Source organism: Zalophus californianus, chromosome 10 (genome assembly GCF_009762305.2).
Source record: "Zalophus californianus isolate mZalCal1 chromosome 10, mZalCal1.pri.v2, whole genome shotgun sequence".
Lineage (NCBI taxonomy): Eukaryota > Metazoa > Chordata > Mammalia > Carnivora > Otariidae > Zalophus > Zalophus californianus.
In genome coordinates, this window is record NC_045604.1 from 83,154,021 (window position 1) to 83,176,646 (window position 22,626).

The following is a 22,626-nucleotide window of genomic DNA, read 5'->3' on the forward strand; positions in this document are numbered from 1 at the left end:
AGAAAACTCTTTCCCACAGCTCCTTGGATGACCGATTTTCTTCCCACCCTTCACAGGAAGCTTAAATGCCACCTCCTCAGTGAAGCCTTCCCCAACAATCTTCACTAATGACGTCCCTGTCTCTTTCTCTTCTGTCCTTGCCCTCTGAGTTCTTCTGTAGAACACTTACCGCACACAATTATATGTTAATGTGTTTTGTGGCTCTTTGTGTCTACTTACTTAGTTATTAGAGCAGGATTATAGCTGGGTGGCTGAGAGTGTGGAATCCAGAGCTTGACGGCTAGGGTTAGAATCACACCCTTGCCCCTAACCAGCTGTACGGCCTTGGGGAAATTACTTAGTGTCTCTGTTCCTTCATTTGTAAAATGAACCCTCATAGGGTTGTGGTGAAGACTAAATGAGAGAGTATGTCTTAAGCGTGAGGAACAGAGTCTAGAAAGTGGCAAGTACTCAGTAAATGGTGGGTGTTATTATTTCTGTATTTTATCTCCCTGGAAGAGAGAAGAAGGGCAGGGATGATGTCCATCTTAGTCACCGCCATATTCTCAGCACGCAGACGGAGAGTATCCAAGATGCTACCTAGAGTTGCCGAGTGAGTGAATGCCCCAAGCCCCCTTGTTCTTCCAGATACTGCAGAGTAGAGGCAAGACAGTTGACTCCAACCGAGGTCAGGAAGGGGCAACAACCCACCCTGGGCCTGAGAGAAAATGGCCAACAGCGCCCCTGTGGAGCTGCCAACTAGGTGCCAGTGAGCTGGATCCTTGCTGACTCGTAGCATGGGAAGATGATATATTAATGCTGCTTGGACGGAATTGGAAAGATGGGCCTGACACTTGTCACTTCTGCCACCACAACCACGGGCATTGTTTACTAAAATAATCTCAGGATGGGGTGCTTGCGTGGCTCAGTCATTTGGGCATCCAATTCTTGGTTCCGGCTCAGATCACGATCTCAGGGTCATGGGATCAAGCCCCGCATCACGCTCCATGCTCAGTGGGGTGTCTGCTTGAGATCCTCTCCCTCTGCCCCGCCCCAAATAAAAATAAATAAATCTTCAAAATCTCGGGAGGTGAAATTCATCAGGAGGCTTTGGGCTTCTGTCCTTGGTGCTGAAGCATCGTGTCTTGTCAGGATCTAGGGGTGTCTTCTTAGCTCTGGAGATGTCCTGCTCATGCCTGTCTACCAAACTGCGGGAGAGAGAACGGGAGAGATGGAAATCTTAAGTTTGTAGCTTGATGAAGGAAAAATATTAAGCATCTTGGTGAACATTTATGGAGCGCTGTGGGTTTTCATGCTTTGTTCCATGACTTTATTTTTTAACTAAAATGCTTAGGTCGGACTTATGCTAAAGGAGTAACCTGGATTCCGTGACAGATCAGTGGACAGGAAGGAGAAGAAGGGGAGATTTTATTCCTAGGCTATGTGACTTTGGATGACTTTGAATCATACATCCTCTCGGTGCGTTGTTTTGGGTTTTTTTCCCCAATCTATAGAGTTAATTGTATTAGCTGATTGCTAAGATTCCTTCTTACTCAAACACGCTGTAAAATCTGAGGGGCAGAGTTCTTCCTTTTTGAACTCATTACAGGACAAGACAGTTCTGGAATAATTCCACACTCAGTGAATATGCCAAGACGGTAGCCAGGGAATTAACTGAATTGAGAGACTTCATTGTCTGCCTTTTCTGAGACCAGTTTCAAAGGCTACAGCAGCTTTCTTAACTGACCTTTCCACACACGGATGAGAATCAGGACCCCTGTCCCCTTCCCTCCAATTTTCTTTGATGCTCAACTGAGTAGAGCTTGGTCCCTGTGACATTTCAGTAGAATCATATTTAGTTATGACTTTGTTCCATGTTGTGCCAATAGAGAAAGTCTCTGGAAGGCAAACCGCCCATCCCTGAAAGCCTAGGAGGTAAACCCGAAGGCAGGTGATTCCATGTTTGCCCTTAAGTAGTCTGTCCTGAAGACAGAGGTTCTTGTGAGGTCAGCCTCTTCCAAGACCAACAATGAGTCCTTTTCTCTCGGATTTCAGATTTCTGCACAGTGTCTTTTTGAGGTAGAAGTTCTCAGATCCTCTGTTTGGATCCTTTTGCAAGGAGCCTGACAAATTGGGACAGAAGAAGAACACAGAGTAGTTAAGAGCTTGCACTGGATTCATCCAGACCTGGTTTCGAGTCCAGGACCACTAGCTGTGTGACTAGAGAATGCACTTGACCTTCTTGTGATTCAGTTCCTTCGTCTGTCAAGTGTATATTAGAAGAATCAGATACCTGGTTAACTAAGGGCTGCTACTTCCTGATTGAACAACCAGCATGGCTGTTAGCTGTTACTCTTCCCTTTATTCGTTGGCTCGGGAAATATTTATTGAGACCAGCTGTATGCGAGGTACTATTATAGGTACTAAGGATACAGCCATGAACAAAAATAAGCCAAAAAAAACAAAAACCCTCTGCCCTCTTGGACTTACATCCGGTAAGGAGACAGTAAACTAAATAAATACCTTGTATATGGTAATGCAAAGTTTTAAATGCTATGAAAAAAAGCAGAGCACAAAAGGGTGGTCAGGAACATGAGGGATTGTGGAGGGTACTGCCGCTTTGTAAGAAGGGACTGACACCTGGGTCGGTCCGTGGCTAGGATGAACGGTGCTTCCTGAACACTTAGCAGGAACCTTCATAAACCTCACCTGTCACGCCTTCACAGCTGATTCAGGGGGTTGTCAGCACAGCTGTGATGGAGCTGAACCTACAGATGAGCAAACTGGCATTCAGAGAGCCCGGGCAACCCCACAGCTCACCGTCTGTGAAAGCAGAGACAGCCTTGGTACCCAGATGCTCTCCGCATCTCTTCTCTCATTCCACCTGTTGCCCCTATTGCCCCCACATAGGCAAGTCATCTGGAGATGAAACTAGAGAGAGGGGAGTGTCATTGGTCACCCTCTGTATATCGGGCCCAGTCTGCACGCCACCCCTCAGGTGACAGCACCACGCATCCTTGGCTGCTGACCAACATTTGTGAACAGCCACACCCAGCTGTTGGCCAATTTACCTTGATTTCCAGCCATTCCCTTTGCAAGCGGTGGCAAATGCCCAGGGCAGGAAACAAAATGCAGATCCCTGCCCAAGCAGCTGACTCCTTTCCCTCGCTAGAAACCCAGACTCTGGGCCTCGGGCCACCTCCTCCCTAGTCCAGACCCCCTCTCAACCCTGGAACTGAGAGCTGGGGGATTGTTTGTCTCTATTGACTCATAATTAACCAAAGCATGAATTTGCAGCTTATCACTTTTCAAATGCAGTAAATATAGCAACCAATCTCCCACCCCATGAATATTTCATTTTGGAGATTACTGCATAAATGTTGTATTCGGATATTATGGTCTGGGACGTCACATTAAAATTGCAAGAGGATGCTATTCTCCCATAATGGAACACGAAATGTGGAAAGAAAACTTTTGCATGTCCTCACACCTGTATTTCTTTTCTTTCTCTGGGTTAGTCTTGGTTACCATGTAAGTTCTGCTGTAAGTTAGCTAAAATTTAAAGTCTTAAGCAGGGTTAAGTGTCTGTGATTGGATATTATTATATAATTAGCACCAGCCAGAGCTGAGGTAGGATTTTCTTTTCCTAAACTCAGGGGCTTCCTTTAGTGGACGGGTTTTAGAGCTCAGTTTTGTGTCCGTGGAATGGTACAGGAAGTATACTGAAAAACCTTCAACAAGTCACTCCCAGAGAGAACATGGCTTCGTGAACAGCTTGGATTTTACCCTTGGAAACCTTGTGTTAGGGAAAGAACAAGACCTAGGGTCTTTGAATATCTGGGCCTTCTGGTTGGCTTGTGTCCTCTGTGTATCCTCGGAAGAGTCATCAGCCTTCTCTGGGATCCCATGTATGCAGCTGGAATTCCTGCCCCACACTCTCTTCCTGGGTAGAACAGAGTGACTTAGAGAGTGTCACAACTGGAAAACGCCAGACAGTTACCTTAACCCATGGTTATCATGGCTGGTGGCCCATGAGCTGGGGTCAGGCAGGGATCTGTTTTATGTAGCCAGAAATACCTTTTTTTTTTTTTTTAAGGAGTTTGAGTGTTTTTCAAAAAATGCTTTCTCTCCTTCTTTGCTAACTCCACCTACCCTATTGTCTTATACCCGGCCTGCTTCCCACACTTCCATTATCGGTCTGACCCCTGTAGGCATCTGAGGTTGCGATCCAGACCTAGCCCAACTTTATCATTTTACCAAGGGGGAAGCCAGTACTCAAGGACATCACTTCCCAAAGTCAACTCAGCTGGTTACTGGTGGAGCCAAACCACAGTGTAGATGAAAAGCACTTTTCAGCAGAACTCAGCCTATTCACCGTCGTCATTGTTTTGATGACACTCATCATTTCTGTTAAGAACTCAGTGTATTACATCATCATGCTCAAAGGGTGACCAGTGTATAGGGGCAGGTCCCCCACTTAAATGCAGAAAAAAGTACTGGGGTTATGGATTTATTAGCGAGGTTTCACACGCGTCCCTCCAGTGGATGTTAGTGGATTGGGGGAGGCCCAGCAAGAGGGAGTCTCTGTACAATTCAGCATGTCCAGCACAGTGAAACTGACTCCAGCTTTTGTACCCTGCAGTGTGGCCATCACAATAGGCCTTTCCTGAGGGGCGCCTGGGTGGCTCAGTTGGTTAAGTGTCCAACTGTTAATTTCTCCTCAGGCCATGATCTCAAGGTCATGAGATCAGGCCCCACGTCGGTCTCCACGCTCAGCATGGAGTCTGCTTGGGATTCTCTCTCTCCCTCTCTCTCCCTTTGCTCCTTCCCCCGCTTGCTCTCTCTCTCAAATAAATAAGGTCTTTAAAAAAGAAAAAAAAAATAGACCTTTCCTGAATCACTGCCTTGCGCTGTCCTAGGAACTGGGAGGAAAGCGGAAAGGAGGAATCCGAGGTTAGTTCTAACGAGAGCCACGTCTACCTGGGGGGAGACTGGTAACTCGAATCTGAAGCCAGTGATGACATCTGTAATGGAGGTACAAAGACCTGTAGACGCAGGACGAGGGAGGTGGGCTGGCTTAGTGGAAGAGGGGTATTTACATGCCACAGCCGTGGTTACCTGCTCTGTCCGGGGCCTGAGAACATTCACCTCCATCCTGGTAGGGATAAAAGTTTAAATTGTTGAGGAATGTATTAGGATTTTCTCAACTGCAAGTGATAGAATCTCATCTCCAAATGCCCTAAGCACATTACTGATGAGCCTGGTGGTGAGTCACACGGGGTGGGCTCCAGGATCTCAAGCTAAGTCACTGAGACCTAACCCCCCCCCTTCCTTCTGCTCCTTTCCCTCCCTGTCTCCCTCACTCTTTTGCTCTCTCTCCATTTCCCCCTCTCCGTCCCTCTCCCTTCTGTGTTACCTCCGCTATCAAACAGCTTCTATACTCAGGGGAACAGGATGGCCGCTAGCAGCTCTAGGCTGACATTCTCCCCGCAGAAACGCCATAGAAGAGCCTCCTTCCTGGTAGATGCAGCAAAAATCCAGGGCCCGATCTCAGACTTACCTTGAGTTACTCACCCATCCCTGAACCAGTTATCCAGCCGGGCAGATGGAACACTCTCATGACCAGCCTGGTCATGTTACCTCCCCTGGTGCTGGGTGTAGGGCACGAATCCAAGTCAACTGAGACTGAAGATAGGTGACTGTCCAAGGAACACTCAAGGTGTGGTCCCAGAAAATTGAGTGGATGCTGGGTAGTCAAGAACACGGGATGAAGCCTTGAAAACATGCTGGGTGGAGGAAGCCAAATACAAACAGCCCACATATTGTCTGATTGAATCTATGAAATGTCCAGAATAAGTAAAAATCCACAGATGCAGAAAGCACATTGGCGGTTGCCAGAGGCCAGGGGCAGAGGGACGGAGCGAGTGACTGCTCCCGGGTACAGGGTCTCCTTTGGGGGAGGGTGCGTAAATATTCTGAAACTACATAGGCGGCAACTGCGCAGCATCATGAACGTACAAATACCATTGAATGGTGCACTTTAAAATGGTTGATCTTGTGTTGTATGAGCTGGAGAAGCAGCAAGATCCCTGGATCAGGAGATGGCTAGACTGCAGGCTCCCAGAGAGAGAACTAGCTCCTGAGGGGCAGGAGCATCCTTCCTTCTGCTCCTTCCTGCCCCACACCAGGCCAGCACACTGCCTGGCACACAGTGTGTGTGAAGTTCATCCTGCAAAGGAACTGACGGTTCGGGCCAGAAGGCTTGGTTCTAGTTCTACCCACCCTCCCAGCACATCTGTTTTAGCAGCCCTTTGATCTTTGATTTCTGCATCTACAAATTAGGAGCTGCCAATTCTGCTCAGCCTGCCTTGCAAATCCCAAACACACACACACACACACACACACACACACACACACACACACACACACACGCACACACACTAACGTAGGAGTTACTAATCTGGGGTTCATGGAGACAATTCAAGGGTTCCATAATTTGGGCTGGGCAGAAAATTATCTTTGTTTCCACTAAACTCTCATTAAAATCCAGCTAAATAGAGGTAACACACCACAACAGTTTTAGCAGTAACTGTTAGGAATCACAGATTTTCATATCACATTCTGGTTGTGCATATACCTCTAAGTATCATTTACGTTCACCTCTTCTGCACAATTACAGTAGTTATTAGACCTGCCACAAGATCATGTTATCTCGTGGTTAAAAAAAAACAAAACACATGATTATCATGAATTCGGTGTTTTTAAAAAATCTTTTGTGATCCTGTATTTAATGCGTGAATCCAAAAGCACACAGATTATCAGATTGTAAATTTGGGGTTATTAAAAAATACTTTGTAATCCTACATATTTTGAGGTGTGCCTTTAAGAGCATGATTCTGAGACGAGCATCCAGAGGCTGTATTCACCCAACTGCCAAGGCATTCACGGCATGAAAAGGTGATTTCCAAAAGTTCTGCAAAGGAAGAAGATGATCATTGCATTGTTCTAGTGCCGGGCAAATCCCCCTAAACACTCTAAGCTTCAGGGTCCTCAGCTGTAAAATGGGCATAATGGCAATGCCTGTTTCATAGGGATATAGTTGACCTGCCTCACTTCTGAAGATCAAGTGACAAACTACACACACAGCCCCTCCCCGGCTCGATCCCTGGCATACAGTAAGTGCCCAGTACATGCTTTTATTGCCATGATTGTGCTATTTCATTTGGATTCCGTCCCCCTTTGGGCTGAAGCGCGACTTTGTCTTTCCCAGGTTCATCCGAAAGCAGGGTCTGGACCGGCTCTTCCTGGAGTGTGACGCCCACATGTGGCGCCTGGGGGACCGGCGAATCCCGGAGGGCATTGCGGTGGATGGAGGCTCGGATTGGTTCCTGCTGAACCGGAAGTTTGTGGAGTATGTGACGTTCTCCACAGATGATCTAGTGACCAAGATGAAGCAGTTTTACTCCTACACCCTGCTTCCTGCTGAGGTGAGTGTGTAGGAAAAAAGTCCCTGAGCAGGTTAGGAGCTGGCTCTAGCCTTTGGAGCAACACAGAAGCTGAATTTTTGCTGAAGGTTTGGCAAAGCGATGCTGGATCCAATACGTAGTCCTGCAAACATCCAGATGAGGGTGGAGAACTGCATCGGCCACCGGGTCCTTGCTGTCATAGCAGGCCCCCGGCCCTGCTCTGGTCTGCATGGAGGGTGTATGGCAGACAGACACACGACTGCCAGCAGCAGTCCACACGGCATCTTTGTGCAAAGTAGAAAAAGCCCTTCCTCAAGACACTTGGCTCCCATTGGTCATAAAAATCATCCTGATATACTGATCTTGTTAGAACAAGACACTTCACTGCCACTTTCCAGAAAATGTTTGTTAAAAACAAAAAAATAGAAATCTCTCATACCTACCATGTTGATGTTGCCCCATTAGGGTTGTGCAGTGTGTAGCCTGTGCAACTGTATATGTTGGCTTTTTCAGGACACACCCACATCAACTTTTGACAGATCCTCCATGGTCACCAATCCTGTAATACCCACTTTTTCAACATGAAGAATACCTTTTCTAATTTTTTAATATTTGTCTATCATTCCCTGACAGAGAGTAGTGTTGGCCTCATCATTCACAAATGGAAATTCCAATGATTCCAAAGACAGAGAGCCAGGGCTTCTGCTGGACCTGTGCTATCCCCCGTACTGACAGCCACTGGGACTCAGCATTTCCTGATGACTTTTAGAAGCATTTGAAAAGCTCCAGGGAGCCTGTCACCAGTTTTCAGACTTCAGTGCAGGAAAGGTATCTTAGTTCACACTGCTGCAATGAGGTACAACAGAGTAGGCGGCTTATACACAACAAAAATTTACTTCCCACCATTCTGAAGGTTGCAAGTCTCAGGTCCGGGTGCCAGGATGGTCGAGTTCCAGAGAGGGCCCAGTTCCGGGCTGCAGACTGCGTACTGACCGTTCATATGCCACAAGGGATGAGGGAGCTCTCTGGGGCCCCTTTTGTCAGGGCATGAACCCCATTCATGAGGTTGCCACCCTCCTAGTCTAATCACCTCCCAAAGGCCCTCACTTCCTAACACCGTCACATTGTGGGGCTGGGATTTCAACCTCTGAATTTGGAAGGAGACAGAAACGTGCACTCCATTGCAGAAGCCTGGTTGCGTAAGGTTGCAGAGCGTTCTGGAACTGTCCCCCGCTCCATCTGGAGGTGGGTGGGGACCCAGTTCTGCGATGTTGCCACTGACAGGCCAGCAGCCTTCTCAGACCTGCACCGACCTCCAGTTGACTTCCATCCCAGTTTCTGACTTCAGAAAACTCCAGAGCTGGTTCCACTTCTCTTGAGCCCATGACACCTCCCGTGAGTGGTCTCCTACCATTTCTTCCTGGCGGTGCCCCAGGCTCAGGCTGTGTTTCTAGGCCAGACGAGACAACATACCTCATTTGATGGTTCCCGCATCCCTCACCAACATCTGGGGCAGCGCCAGGCTGGTAGGGCCGACCCCTCACGTCACTCCAGAGGGATGATGGGCTTGTTATCACTGGGCCCGGTTTTACTATTCTGCACACACATTCAGTAATCTGTTTTTAATCCTATTTCACTGAAAATCACCTTTTCTCTCAGTGCCGATAACCTCCTCATCCATTATCTTGCGGGGAATTTCTGTATCGTTATGAAAGGACACAGGGCAATTGGTAATTGGGAACTTTTCCCCACCGCTTGATGGAGAATATGTGCCTCTGTGGGCTTGTAGACAATTCAAGCTTAAAATCCAGGTTCACGGGTATATGTCATTGAGCAGCACAGGAAGGAAAGCTGGGGGTGGTGGGTGGTACCTTGTTTTGCCCATCCACCCATTGAGAAGAGACTGTGTGCAGCTCTGGTGGTTTTAATCAAGATGCCCATCCTGATGCTGGCTTTGTCTGTCACAACCCTGTCCCAGCACACACAAGCACTTTACACTCCAGCGTCCCTGCCTTGCCCTTTCTTCTCCCATACCACCACCAGAAAACCACTTTAGAATAAATCTAAAGGCTGAGCCATAAATTTATTACAGGCAGACTCCTATCCCCCAACAGCTTCCCCTAGGGAGCAGAGGGCAGGGGAGAAGTTACTGCCTCGTATCTGGGGTTGTTATAAAACAGCGTCCAAATAGAAGTCTGTCTCTCTCTCTCTCTCTCTCCCTCCCTCTTTCTCTCTCTCGGTCTTTCAGAGGCTATAACCATTTCTCTCCTCTCTGGTCTCTCTCTCTCTCCACTCTCAGCATTGCTTCTTTCTCAGATTCTTAGGAGAGAGAGGCCAAGAGTCTTAGGATTAGCAGAGACCAACAGAGCCTGGTTCAGCACCACGGACAGCAAGCAGCCGTGGCCCGCCCTTCCCTGTGCTGCACTCCAGCTCCTGTCGGTGGCTAAAGCAGGAGGGGTACCTGGGACGCCTTCCAGCCCTGGGACTGATACACCCCCGAACCTGGCTTCCCTTACCCAGGGGGGAAATTCCAGAGCATCAGTCTTTGTTCTCGAGATATCTCAGACTAGAATCCCTTTGGTTGCAGACCTGGCCGTTTGCAAAGCATGAGCCTTTTTGGCTCAAGGTTTCCTGGATAACTGTCACCATGTTTCCTTTGGTTCCCATGTGTGGCCATGACTGGAGGGACTTTTCCTCTCTGCCAGGCAGACAGAAGGTGTCCTGAATGATAGGCAACACCTCGAAATCAGATTGTAGATCGTCGGGAAAGACAATTTAGAGGAACACCCAGAGCGTTAGCCTTCCAAGCGGAATTCAGCCCCTCTGGACAAAACATCCCGTGTGCCCTGAGTCACACCAGACTGGCGGCTGACCCCCCCGCCCCCTTGGCAGAGACGACCGAGGAGCCTCCCTAGGGAGTCCCTGCACAGTTACGTGGTGCTGGGGAGGGAAGCTGGAGGAGGATTCAGGCCAGTCCCTTCCCTCTCTCCCCTGCAGTCCTTCTTCCACACGGTCCTGGAGAACAGCCCCCACTGTGACACCATGGTGGACAACAACCTGCGCATCACCAACTGGAACCGGAAGCTGGGCTGCAAGTGCCAGTACAAGCACATCGTGGACTGGTGCGGCTGCTCGCCCAATGACTTCAAGCCACAGGATTTCCACCGCTTCCAGGTGAGCTCGCCAGCCGGGCCCATGTGGCGTCTTGTCCTGCGGCGACCAGCCCCGGCTGGGGGTAGCAACGGTGACAGCATGAGCAGAGGCCACCATTCATCGGCCACTTCCCCCGTGCCAGAGCAGTTCTAACCATTTTGCCTGTATTGACTCATGAACCTTAGATGGGTATCTAGAGAGAGTGTTATTGTTATTCTATTTTAGAGACGGAGAAACTGAGGCACAGAAAGGTCAAAAAACTTGAGGTCACACAGGCCAATGTATGTTTCCACGTCCATTTCTCTTTCAGTCAGTCCCCCGAAATGTGGCTTAAGAATGTATTTCTGGGTACAAAGTTGAGTGTGCCCAGGGCAGAGTTTCTCCACCTCAGTCCTCTTAACATGGCGTCTGGGTCGGTCTCTGCTGCGGGGGGCACTGTCCCACACCTTACTGCATGTTCGGCAGCATCCCTGGGTTTTGGCCACTCCATCTAGGAGCAAGCTCCGGTTGTGATGACCAGAAATGGCTTTAGACATCGCCAGATGTCCTCTGGGGGCAAACTCACCCCCAGTTAAGAACTGCTGGTGTCTGGTGAGGTCCGCGACTTTTTATTTTAACCTGTTAGACTCTGGAAAATTCTGATGGGCAGCCAGGTTTGGAAAACACCGTGCTCTGAGGACCTAAAGGAGGAAGAGGGGGTAGACGCGTTGGTGCTGTCACAGTATCTCTGCACGGCCTGGCCATTTACGGTTCTGGGGAGAGCAGCGGGCAAGGGGTGGTCAGTGCTCCACCTGCTTCTGTGAGCCCCGAGAATGCCTTGGCTCCCAGACCTGTTCAGGATGGCAGCCTCTTTCCATCCCGTGTGAGTGCCCCTCCTGCTCCCTCTAGGCCAGCACCCTGAGGCTCTTTCTCCTCTCCCCCTCCACCGTGCCCTCGCCCCTGCTCCCGAGAGCACAGACAGAATGCCCCAGAATGGCTAAGCACATGGCTCTGAGGTCACGAGAGCCACCACCTGGAGACAGTATGCTTCTTCCCCAAGCACGAGCCCAGAGGGCGGGCGGGAGCCACAGTGCAGGTCGGTAACCCAGGCTAAGGTGCCCCCGCCGACTCACTGGGGCACGTAACAAAACCGCCCAGGGGAGGGCGCAAGTGGAGCTTCCGGTCTCTGAGCCTGGCTCCTCTCCTTGCCATATGGTCCCCAGACCATCCCCATCAGCCTTGCCAGGGAGCTTGTAAGAAGTACAGAATCTCTGCCGCTGCCCCACACGTGCCAGGTCAGAATCCGCATATAAATAAGATTCTCCGGGTGACTGGGAGGCTCCTTATGTTTGAGAAGCTCAGGGGTAGGGATCCGTTCTGTCCCTAGCTCTGTGCCAGGCCCTCTGTGGATGTTGGCTTCCCTGGGGTAGGCATCATCCCCGTTGTGCAGGTGGGGAAACTGAGGCACAGAGGGGCAAACTTTCTTGTCCGTGGACACACACACACAGTGGAGTGGTAGGCCTGGGGGTCCCTCCCAGGTGCTTCCAGTTACAGACCTGGGCTTTTTCCACTAGACCCCGCGGCCACCCTGGTTTTGTGCCTACGTGGGTGCAGAGCACACAGCAGGTGTCATCTCGTTATTCGGGTTCCTTCCAGGTGCCCACCTGACATCCCGCACCCAGGTCAGCTGTTGCTGCAATAAGTATTTCTTTAGCCCTGTTTTTGGTGGCAGATTAAGAGCTACCTAGGGACCTCCTCAAACCCATGTTAATTTAGGTATGAACTTGGGTGACATTTAACGCCTTTGTCCACGCAGAAAGGATCCACTGAGCAGAAAGAGGATGGCGGGGGGGGGGGGGGGGGGGGTTAGTATTTGACCTATTCAAAAGGGAAAAAAAAAAAGATTCCCACTTTTGTAGAGGATCAATTGTTGCCCTCGAGGCAAAGGACCGTCATCGTTGAGAGCAAGCAGCCCTGCTGCTCTTGGGTGGAGCAGGCTTCAGCGTTCCAGCCCCCAGCCTCCCGGGACATCGTGGTCTCTGGTAAAGACAGGCCAACACGGAGACCTCGCACTTGCTCACAGCTGTTTCTTTCACAGTAAACAAAGATCCAGAATATCCCCCAACATCTAGACTCAAGAAACTGCTGCCTGTAAGGAACTCAGAGTTCTTGTTCGAAGAAGAGTGGTAAATCTAGAAACGTGCCCTTTTAGAAGATCCAGCTGGGAATGGAGAATCACAAGCAGAGACCGGAGGCTGCCCGGCCCCTGAGTCCACTTCTCTTGTCCCCAGAACATGAAGATCTAGAAGCTTCTTGTCACAGGCTTTAGGGGGTAGTGACAATAGATCATAATAGCAGATGACCCTATGTGCCAGACTCTATGCCAAGTACCGCTAGGATTATACCCATTTCAAGGATGAAGAAGCTGAGGCCCTGGGTGATTTCCCCCAAAGACCTATATAGCTGGAAAGTAGCAGAGTAAGGATTTGAACCCAAGTGGTCTCTTTTCAGTGCTACTGTAAGGGAACTGAACTGACCCTCCACCACACAGAGGGCCAGAATATTATTAAACATTATCCACAGACCACCACAGAGTTCCTAAAGCAGGGAAGCAAGGGGATGTTCAGAATAATACCAAGGGTGTTTGTTTGCTCAGTTAGCAGCTCAATCCTAGGATGATGCAGTAGAAAGAGATGGGGCTTGAGTCCTCAGATCTGGGTTCGAATCCAGCGGATGTGTGAGTCTGTATACATCACTTCCCCTTTCTGAGCTCAGCTTCCTTATACGTAAAATGGGGGTCATCATGGCTGCTTTGCAGAGTTGATGGAAGAATTCGAGGTGGTGACATGAACGCAGTGCTCTGCAGAGAGTGTGTGCTCAGTGGTTTTTATTGTCATTAGTACTGTTATTAATCCACTGCACTGAAAACAGTACCAGACCCAGTTTAAGGTCCGTAATAGCACTAGACCCTAAGCTTCTCAAGGGAGGGGCTGTGCTTTCATTGTTCCCATAGCCCTAGACCGGGGTCAGCAAACTACAGCCCCTGGGCCAAATCCTGCTTTTGTAAGTAAAGGTTTTTGGAAAACAGCCACACCCATTCATTGGCCACGGCTGCGTTTACTATGTGGCTGCTTCACTGGACACCAGCAGAGCTGAGTAGCTGCAAAGCTGGAAATAATTATTACGTGGCCCTTTGTGAGTCCCCACCCAGGCATGAGGGTAAGAGCAGGTAGATAACAGGGCGGCCTGTGTTTTATTTCTTTATCCTCAACCCGGGATCTTAATCCTGGCTTTGCCATTATCTTGCTGTGTAACTTTAGATAAGTCCCTTTCCCTCAGTGGGCCTCTGTTTCCTTGAAAACTTGGTTTACGTAAGTGGTCTTCATGATCACCTGGGAAACTTTTTTGGTTACAGATTCCTAAACCTCATCCCCAGAGATGTTGACACTGTAGGTCTGGGGAAGGACTCCAGAAACTGAGTTTTTTTTTTTTTTTTTTTTTTTAAGAGAGGCAAGTGGGGGAGGGCCAGAGGGAGAAGGAGAGAGAGAGACTCTTAAGCAGGCTCCATGTGCAGTGCAGAGCCCAACAGAGGGCTCGATCTCACAACCCTGAGATCATGACCTGAGCGGAAATCAAGAGTCGGACACTTAACGGACTGAGCCACCCAGGCGCCCCCAGAATCTGGACTTTTTTAAAGCTATTCAGTTGGCAGTGGTGTGCAGCCCCGGTTCCGGTGTCACATTCTCTTCAAACCTCACCAAACGAATCCCCTCAAAAACTTGTTAAGAATGTAGATTCCTAAGGTCCCCTCACAGAGACTCTGACCAGTACCTCTGGGCTGTTCCTTGTGAGTCTGTAAATCACCGGCAAGGCCCAGGAGGCAACAGGGAGTGGTGGGGACTGAGGTGAGCGGAAGCGTCCGTGCACATCTACAGGGAGAGCTGCCCTTCAGCGTTAGCTGGTCGTTCCCTTCTGGGAACATGGGCCTGGGGTTGCCAGGTCTATTTCTGCTTAAAGGGAAGCCAAAAGTTGTTTCTGTGAACTCTGGTACCTTTTAACTGTTTGCCAGCTAATTCAATTTTAAAACACTCTGCTGGACAACTAAAATATATCTGCAGGCTGTTTTTGCCCCAGACCTCCAGCTTAAATGATTTCTGAGATCCATCTCCGCTGTAAACATCCAGGATGTCATTTATGTAACGGACGTTTAAATGATGCTGACTGTGTGCCCATCATTGCTTTAAATGTTCTGCAAACATTAACTCATTCATTCCTGACACACTTCTCCTTATCTCCATGTTACAGATGAGGAAACTGAGGATAGAGACTAGTAAGTGTCAGAGCTGGGATCGGGATCCAGACAGGCTGGCTGCAGAGCCCTGCTCCTAAAACCCCCACCCCGCTTGCTGACGTTGCTCTTTTTATTCTCTCCAACCCAACCGCCCCCCCCCCCCCCCCGCCCCGGAGCACAGCAGACTGCCAGGCCCACCTTCTTTGCCCGAAAATTCGAAGCCGTGGTGAATCAGGAAATCATCGGGCAGCTGGACTACTACCTGTACGGGAACTACCCTGCGGGCACCCCGGGCCTCCGCTCCTACTGGGAGAACGTGTATGACGAGCCGGACGGCACCCAAAGCCTGAGCGACGTGGCGCTCACCTTGTATCACTCCTTCGCCCGCCAGGGCCTCCGTCGGGCGGAGTCGTCGCTGCACGTGGAGGGGGAGAACAGCTGCCGGTGAGCCCGGGGGCGGGCGGGCGGGCGGGCAGGGGGAGGGCGGGGAGGGATGCACAGCACTGGAAGGAGGGTACCACGTGGTGACCGCGTGCTTCTCCCCGTCTCCCCTGACCTAAAAAGCAGCCGAACCATCCCCATGGCCCGAGCTCGTCTGCTCTAAGCCACGGTCCCACAACTATTTTTACAGAGCACCACGTTTTCTCTTTACCTAATTATGTCCTGGCAGGGCACCCGCTCTTCATGCGAAGTCTGTGTATCTCAGAAGGAAGCTTTATGTCTCCACATTAAATAGGCGTGTTTGCCTTAGACGGAAGGGAACCATGAAAATACGTACTTTTGTTTGTTTAATTCTTCTTACAGAAGATGTCAAGTATATACGAAATAGTAGAGTACAACGCCATACCCCCCATCACCCAGTTCTAGCGATTTCTAGCTCCGGGCCAAGGCAATTTCCTCTTGGCTTTTGCCCACTTACCCCTCCTCCCAGATCAGTTTGAAGCAAAGCCCAGACTCTCATCTGAGCCATGAGTATTTTAATAGGTATCTCTGAAAAATAAAGGCTCTTTTTTAAAACACAACCATACTATGGTTGGCACACCTAAAAATATCACCGAAAACATCGTTAAAATGCAGACCTATTATTTAAGACGTTCAGGGATCCCTTAGAATCATCTCAGCCCCCCAGTAGCAGGTACCAGTTGACACTTCCAAGAAAGAGTGTTCTAGAATATATGGAAAGAAGAGGGGAAAGTAGGAGAGCAATTCACCACAAACCTCCCCCCGCACCCGCCTTCCCTAAGCCAACCGGCGTTGTCATTTTGTGTGCCTTTTCTTCCTTACCAGCAATATGCATTGCAGATATTTACATAACTGCAATAAGAATTTGGAATCCTATTTTTTCATTTGGCATTATAATATTAGCCCCTTTTCCCCATGCTGTTCTGCAGCTTCCCTGATGATAATGATCTTCTTTAATGCCCTCAAGGATTCCACTGAGTAGAAATTCCCGAGTTTGCCTAATCCAGTCCTTTCCTGTTGCATTGTCAGTAATGGACCACTGTAAATAACGTTCTGATGACTGTCTTTGTGCAAAAGCCTTTTTTTTTTTTCCCCGTCCCTTTTCTGATGATTGTCTTGGGATGGATTCCCAGGAAGTGCCTCTAATCACTCTCCTTCTCTTTCTGGTTTTCCGTTCTCCTCTTCATCCCACCTCCCTTTTCTTTGAACCACAAACTGTCTACACTGAGGCCTCCCCTGGTGTCCCTCCTTGCCCCGCTCTTCCCTCCTCTGGAGAGCGGAAGAAGGAGAAGGGAAGAGGAACCATTTTGTTCCCTAAGAGCCTGAAAACGTGGCAAAGTGTCCTCCTGGTGTCTAACACATAGCCAGCTAGGCTACAGGGCTGCAGCAAGCCGGCCTCCATTCATTCGCTTCTCCTGGCCTCAGACTTCTCTCTCCTCTCTCGGCAAGTTCTAGTCTGGTTTGAAAGGAGACCAGCGTGGGTTAGGAACCCAGGACTGTACTTACTACCTGTTGACCTTGGACAAGCCATTAACTTCTCTGTGCCTCAGTTCCCTCATCTGTAAGATGGGTGCACTAATGATAAGCCTCGTAGCATAAGCTGGTGGGAGTTTTAACAGAGACCATCTTCAAACACTGCCTTATGAGTTATGTATTACTGTTATTATTAGCCCTGTTTTAACAGTGTTTTACATGCTAAGTGCTCACGTCACTGTGGATGTCTCAGTTGCTTGCTGTTACCATGAAGCTGCCACAAGCAGTCAACAGTGAGCTGGGTGTGGGAGCTGCACGCTCCCTAACTGGTGGTATGAACTGCTCCTTGACTGTCCGTGGTTCCCTTTGCTCGGCACGTTCCCTTCCCCAGTCTTTGAAGGTCAGCTCCAGTACCACATCCTCTGCGAAGCTTCTCAGGGGCTCCCCCTCGCAAGCTGGAAGTAGCTCAGACTTCCCTCCAGCACTCTCATGGTGGGTAGCTGCGGTGCCAGGGGTCAAGGTCATCCACGAGTGTCTTTCCCTTCCTGCTAGTCTGGGACAGAATCTTTGCCCACAGAGCCACTGTGCACGTTGCTGTAGGTAACGCAGTGCCCGACACTTTGGAGGTGAATGTTGTTCAAGAATAGTTGTAGTACCAGACTTCACGGAATTTATAAGGCAAATGACCATATAGAGGAAATTGCAAAAGACACCCCCAATTCATTTAGGATTGTTAAGATTTTCTCCTGGTATTTGTTTTGGGATTAAACAAGCCATCAACTTGCCTGGGGCCTAGAATCCTTTGGCTTCCACCTCATTTTTTATTATAATAGAACCATTGTGCCTTGCTGTGGGCAAGGTTGGATACATTTATGGATATGCTTCTGCGAATAAATCAGGATAAAGGACCCTTATCCCAAAAGGCAAAAGAGAGTGAATTCCTGCCCCTGGGGTGTCTGGGGAAATAGCAAGTGAAAACTTTATTTCAGGAGCCTCATTTCCTCTGGGCATTTCATGCAAATTGTCTTTCCAGTCTATAGTATAACCTTTCGTAGAAATAATGTCTATTGATTTTTTTCTCATTATAAAATAACACATGTTCAGTGCAGAAATTTTTGAAATGGCAGACTGAGAGAACCAAAAAAAAAAAAACAAACCAAGTTGGCTTTTGAGCCACCACCCAGAGATAAGGCTGTCAGTATTTTAATACAGGTACTCAAACTCAAATGCTGTCCGGGAACAGGCGGGTGGCAGGTGGTGTTGCTCACCCCTGTAGGGTGGGCTGACCTCACCAATCTGGAGCCCCCATGGGCCCTCGTTCTGAGCCCCAGCACATTCTTGCCCTGAGGGAATTAATAGACTTGAGGTTGCCAACACGTCTCCTGATTTTTCAAGAGAAATTAGAAATCCAGATTTTTCTGTGAATCTGATTTTTTCAGTGCCCACATTATTTAAGTAAGAAAGACACCTTTGGGCCAAGTGGATGCATCTGTGGCATTTACTTGACCCCTTAGCATCACCCAATACAGCTGACCGCTCCCTTCCGGAACTGCTTTCTTGTTTTGACTCCCATGACAAGCTCTCCTGCTTTTCGTCCACCTGCACTGACACCACCCACCTTACAGAACAAACAGCGACAAGGGTATCTTACCGCAACGATGCTGTGTAACGAGCCGTGAATCAGAGTTTTCGATAAGCGTCGACACGGCGCCCAAGTTGGTGGGTCAGCTGAGCAGCATGTGGTCTCCACTGCATCTGCAGCCAGCTGCAGGTCGGGGGCGGGGGTCCTCTGCATTCTTGGCTGAGAATCGTCACCGCATCTAGGACGGCTTCAGCTGGGACAACTGGGGTGGCTTGTCCTCCAGCGGGCTAACTCACACATGCTCTCTCGGTGGCCACAAAAGAGCCAGAAAGGCGATTAGAAACGGGCAAGGCTTCTGGAGGCCATGGCTCGGAACCCGCATGACTCGCCTTGCTCTGTGAAATATGGCACTGCACACTGTGGAGTAGTGTGTGTGCCCACACACAAAAATCATGTTTTCAGAGACATTTCAAAGGCATGTGATAATGCTCAGGAAATACTATGAAGCAAAAAGCAGGATATAACTAGGATGTATGTTATCCCAGGCATGTAAGATTTATGCAAATATATGCATAGAAAATCAGGCTGAGAGGAAATCCATCACTATGGCATCGTTGGCCCACCGTTGGCCCTTCCTAGTACCTGGCACAGGAGGATCAATAAATATCTGTGATTTGACATCCTCTATGGGAAGCAGCATCAGAAGTAATAATTTTTATTTTCCTTATTGTGCTTTTGTACAGTCAGCAGGTTTTACATTGATAATCAGCCAGGAAGTCATTGGGGGGGTGACTGGGATCTGAGATGCACAGGGAGCAGCTTTCGGGGATGGTGCAAAGGGCCTGTGGTCAGCGCTGGATAAAACGGGGCCTGTTGTGGGGACGGGGCGGCGCGCTGTGTTGTGCCCTGAGCGCCTCGGGCCCCGCCCCCTGAACTCACATGAGACTGTGTGTGTGTTCCAGGTACTACCCGATGGGCCACCCGGCATCTGTCCACCTCTACTTCCTTGCGGACCGCTTCCAGGGCTTTCTGATCAAGCATCACGCCACCAATCTGGCCGTGAGCAAACTGGAGACCCTGGAGACGTGGGTGATGCCAAAGAAGGTCTTCAAGATCGCAAGCCCACCCAGTGACTTCGGGAGGCTCCAGTTTTCCGAGGTGGGAGGCCATGCTTTCATGGTCTTTTCCAGCTGCTTTGCTGGGTTCTGTTGGCCAGTCTGATGTTTGGCGACGGAGATGGGGGGAAGGGGACTTGGGGAGCCCCAAAGATAGCACACCTGTGCCTAGAGAGGCTCCTCCAGCCCCGAACATGGGAACTGGCTTCTTAAACAGGGCTCGGGGGAGAGAGACGGAGGGTGGCCAGGAGCAGCGGGCCGAACCGACCTGGAGCCGTGGTCTGTTTTTTACAGTAGACTCTGTATTCCTCTTCAATTTTCATCCCAGCCAGTGATTCCTGACCTCTACTGGTCATAGACTGTGACGGACCAGTTTCCTAGTGAAGTAATGGCCTTAGTCCCCTTTTACAGATTGGAGAGCTGAGGCCTGTGGAGGGCCAGGGATTTTTCTGGATCACAGCTAGGAAGTGGAAGAGCTCAAATTAAGCCCGGGTCTCTGTGGCCACAAATCTCATGCTTCGTGGTGTTTCTGTCTCCCCAGTTCCTAGTGACGGGGTTTATTCAGATCAGTCATTGGATGAATGAGTGGATGGATGGATGGATGGTCGGGCAGGTGGGCCAGTGGATAGACAGACGGATGGGTGCATGGATCCGTGGGATGCAATTTTAGTTATTTTTTTGCCCAGCACCACCCTTGTCACATTAGCCCTACCTGCATACCTGGTCTGGCCTTTTGGCAGGTGCCGACCCTGCTGCCTAAAATACTTTCCCTCACATTTCCACAGGGCGACCTTTTTTTTTTTTTTTTTGGCCATTCTGATCTAAATCTAAATGGTGTACCCTCTGAGAAGCCCTCCCTGCCCACCCATGTGCACAAGAGCTCCATTCTCCACTTGACACGTACCTATTTTATTGTTTTTATAGCATTTACCATTCAAAATCATCTTGTTGATTTCTCTAATCACTTGTCGACTGTCCCCAAGAAAGCTGGGACCATGTCCCTCTTGCTCATTGCTGCATTCCCTGCACGTGGCATCTGGAGATGCCGAATATGATTTCTGAATGGAGTGCACACACTTGGGGGCAGGGGGCACACTGCAGGAAGGGAAACACGATCCAGCTTAGTGAGGGCTGGTCCACACCAACCTCCAGCACCCGATTTCTGCCTTCCCCATCTCTGCAAGTAGATAAAGGAGGTGATTAATCCCCGGAGTTCAGCATTCCCCATGAGTGTGGCCGCTGGGTTAGGGATGAAGAGTCAGGTTTTAGAATATGGAGTATTCTTGAAGTATTCTTAAAGGGCTGCGAGTTGGGGGGTGTGGGGGGGGAGTATCCCACCTGCTTATACGGTCCATGCCAGTCCCTTCCCAGCTGCCCATGGCCCCACCTGGCCCAGCTATGCCCTACGACTGGGGTTTCTTGCGAGGCCACCATTTTCAATTAAGGATCCAAATGGATTGGCTGGATCCAAGCTGCCATGGGAGCCGCCTCCATAAATTACTAGCGTCAGGGGGCAGTTAAAACACTGCCCCAGTTGGATTCTGCACTGGGGGCCCAGGTGGCCAATTGAAGACATTAATGTCCCATTAACGAGATGGATGCCTGGCGGCTGGGCTGTCCCTGTGGATGAGCCAGCCGTTGGGTCACGGGGCACTTCTGGCAGTGACAGATGAGGGTGGCCACTCTGTGCCTAGTGATTTGTGAGGGTTCCTACTGTAGGGCTGGTAATTTTGATGTGAGAACCACCCAGATCTCTGGCAGAGTAACAGCGTGTGATGCAGGGAGCCATGAAGTTTGTAGTCTGTATTTTTTTCTGAAGTCCTAATAGTTTTTAAGGCAAACGCCGGACAGGAGGGAAAGGAAGAACCGCAGGGGATGCCCCTCGTGGTGGCACAGCCCCAGGGCTCCCCGCTCAGGGCCTGGCTCTCAGCAGACAGCCAGTGTTGCTGAGCAGTCAGATGGACTTCTCCCTCCCATGGGAGCTCCATGCTAGTGGCCTGCAGAAAAGATGCTCGTTCCTTCAGCAGATAGTCACCAAGTGGCTACGATGCCCTAGTGCAGGAGAGGCCATGGTGAACTAGACAGTCCAGGTTCTTGTTGCCATGGAATTTAGTCAGGTGGGGCAGTCAGCCTATGAGTGAGCAAATGAACGAAAACATTTCAGCTAATGGCAAGTATTATAAAGAACATAAAACTTCATTCATGTCATTGCCAAGGGCTGAAGAGGCCGATGGGGACTACTTTCAATGGGATGATTCATTTGGGAAGCTCTTCTAAGGAGGTAACTGTAGTAGAGCTGAAAGCTGCAAAAGAGCCAGTGACGGGGAGGTCTGGAGCAGTTCAAGCAGAAGAGCATGTGCAAAGGCCCTGAGGCTCCAGGAAGGAGCTGGGCACACTCAAGGAGCAGCAAGGCCAGTGTGGCCAGAGCACAGTGAGTGAGAGGGAGGGCAGCAGAAGGGAGGTCTCAGAGTGGATGGGGCAGATCGTGAGGGGGCTTGAAGGCCCAGGAAAAAAACTCAGATTGTATTTTAAATGCAAGTGAGAGACTTTTAGTGGGTTTGAAGTTGGGGAGTGACATGGTGAACTTGAACAAGGACTTCACTTTGAGTAGTGAGCACTGTGTAGTAAGTGGCCGTGGACTTGCACAGTGAGTCCGTGAGAAGATCTCGAAGCCCCGGAGGGTCCCCATCTCGGGCAGCCCCAGCCCCACTCGCACCAGGGGGTGGCAGTTAGCCTTCCGCTCACTCTCCTAGGACTGGAAATGAGAGCCAGCTTCTCTGTTGATAGCTGCTCCACAGATCTTCCACCTGGGCTGTCCTGGTTTTGGAGCTCAGACTTCAGAGGATTGCTCACCCCCATTTCTTTGGGGAATCCAAGGCTACTGTTTTGGAGTGGCCTCCCCTAACTGGTCACAAAGCCCTTCTTTAAGAACGACCCCATTCCTTCTGTGACCATTCATCCACTTGTTAGTATCTGTGGGAAAGCCAGTGTGTGGAGGGCCTGGCACATAGGGATGTCCGTGTGCTCAGCCCCTAATCGTTCATGACGTGGCTAGAGGTTGGATGCATGGATGGAAGGAAGGAAGGAAAGAGAGAGACTGAGCACCTACCACGTGGTCAGCACTGC

At 49.8% G+C, this 22,626-nt stretch overlaps 1 protein-coding gene across 1 annotated transcript in view; it reads left to right on the forward strand.

Annotated features, from left to right (window-relative positions):
- The window catches only part of XYLT1 (xylosyltransferase 1), a 290,901-nt gene that overhangs the window by 258,035 nt on the left and 10,240 nt on the right, over positions 1-22,626 (forward strand). The window contains exons 7-10 of the mRNA XM_027611201.2: positions 7,250-7,466; positions 10,443-10,619; positions 15,050-15,312; positions 19,348-19,543. Coding sequence (XP_027467002.2) covers positions 7,250-7,466; positions 10,443-10,619; positions 15,050-15,312; positions 19,348-19,543 — 853 coding nt within the window. The remainder of the gene's footprint in view (positions 1-7,249; positions 7,467-10,442; positions 10,620-15,049; positions 15,313-19,347; positions 19,544-22,626) is intronic.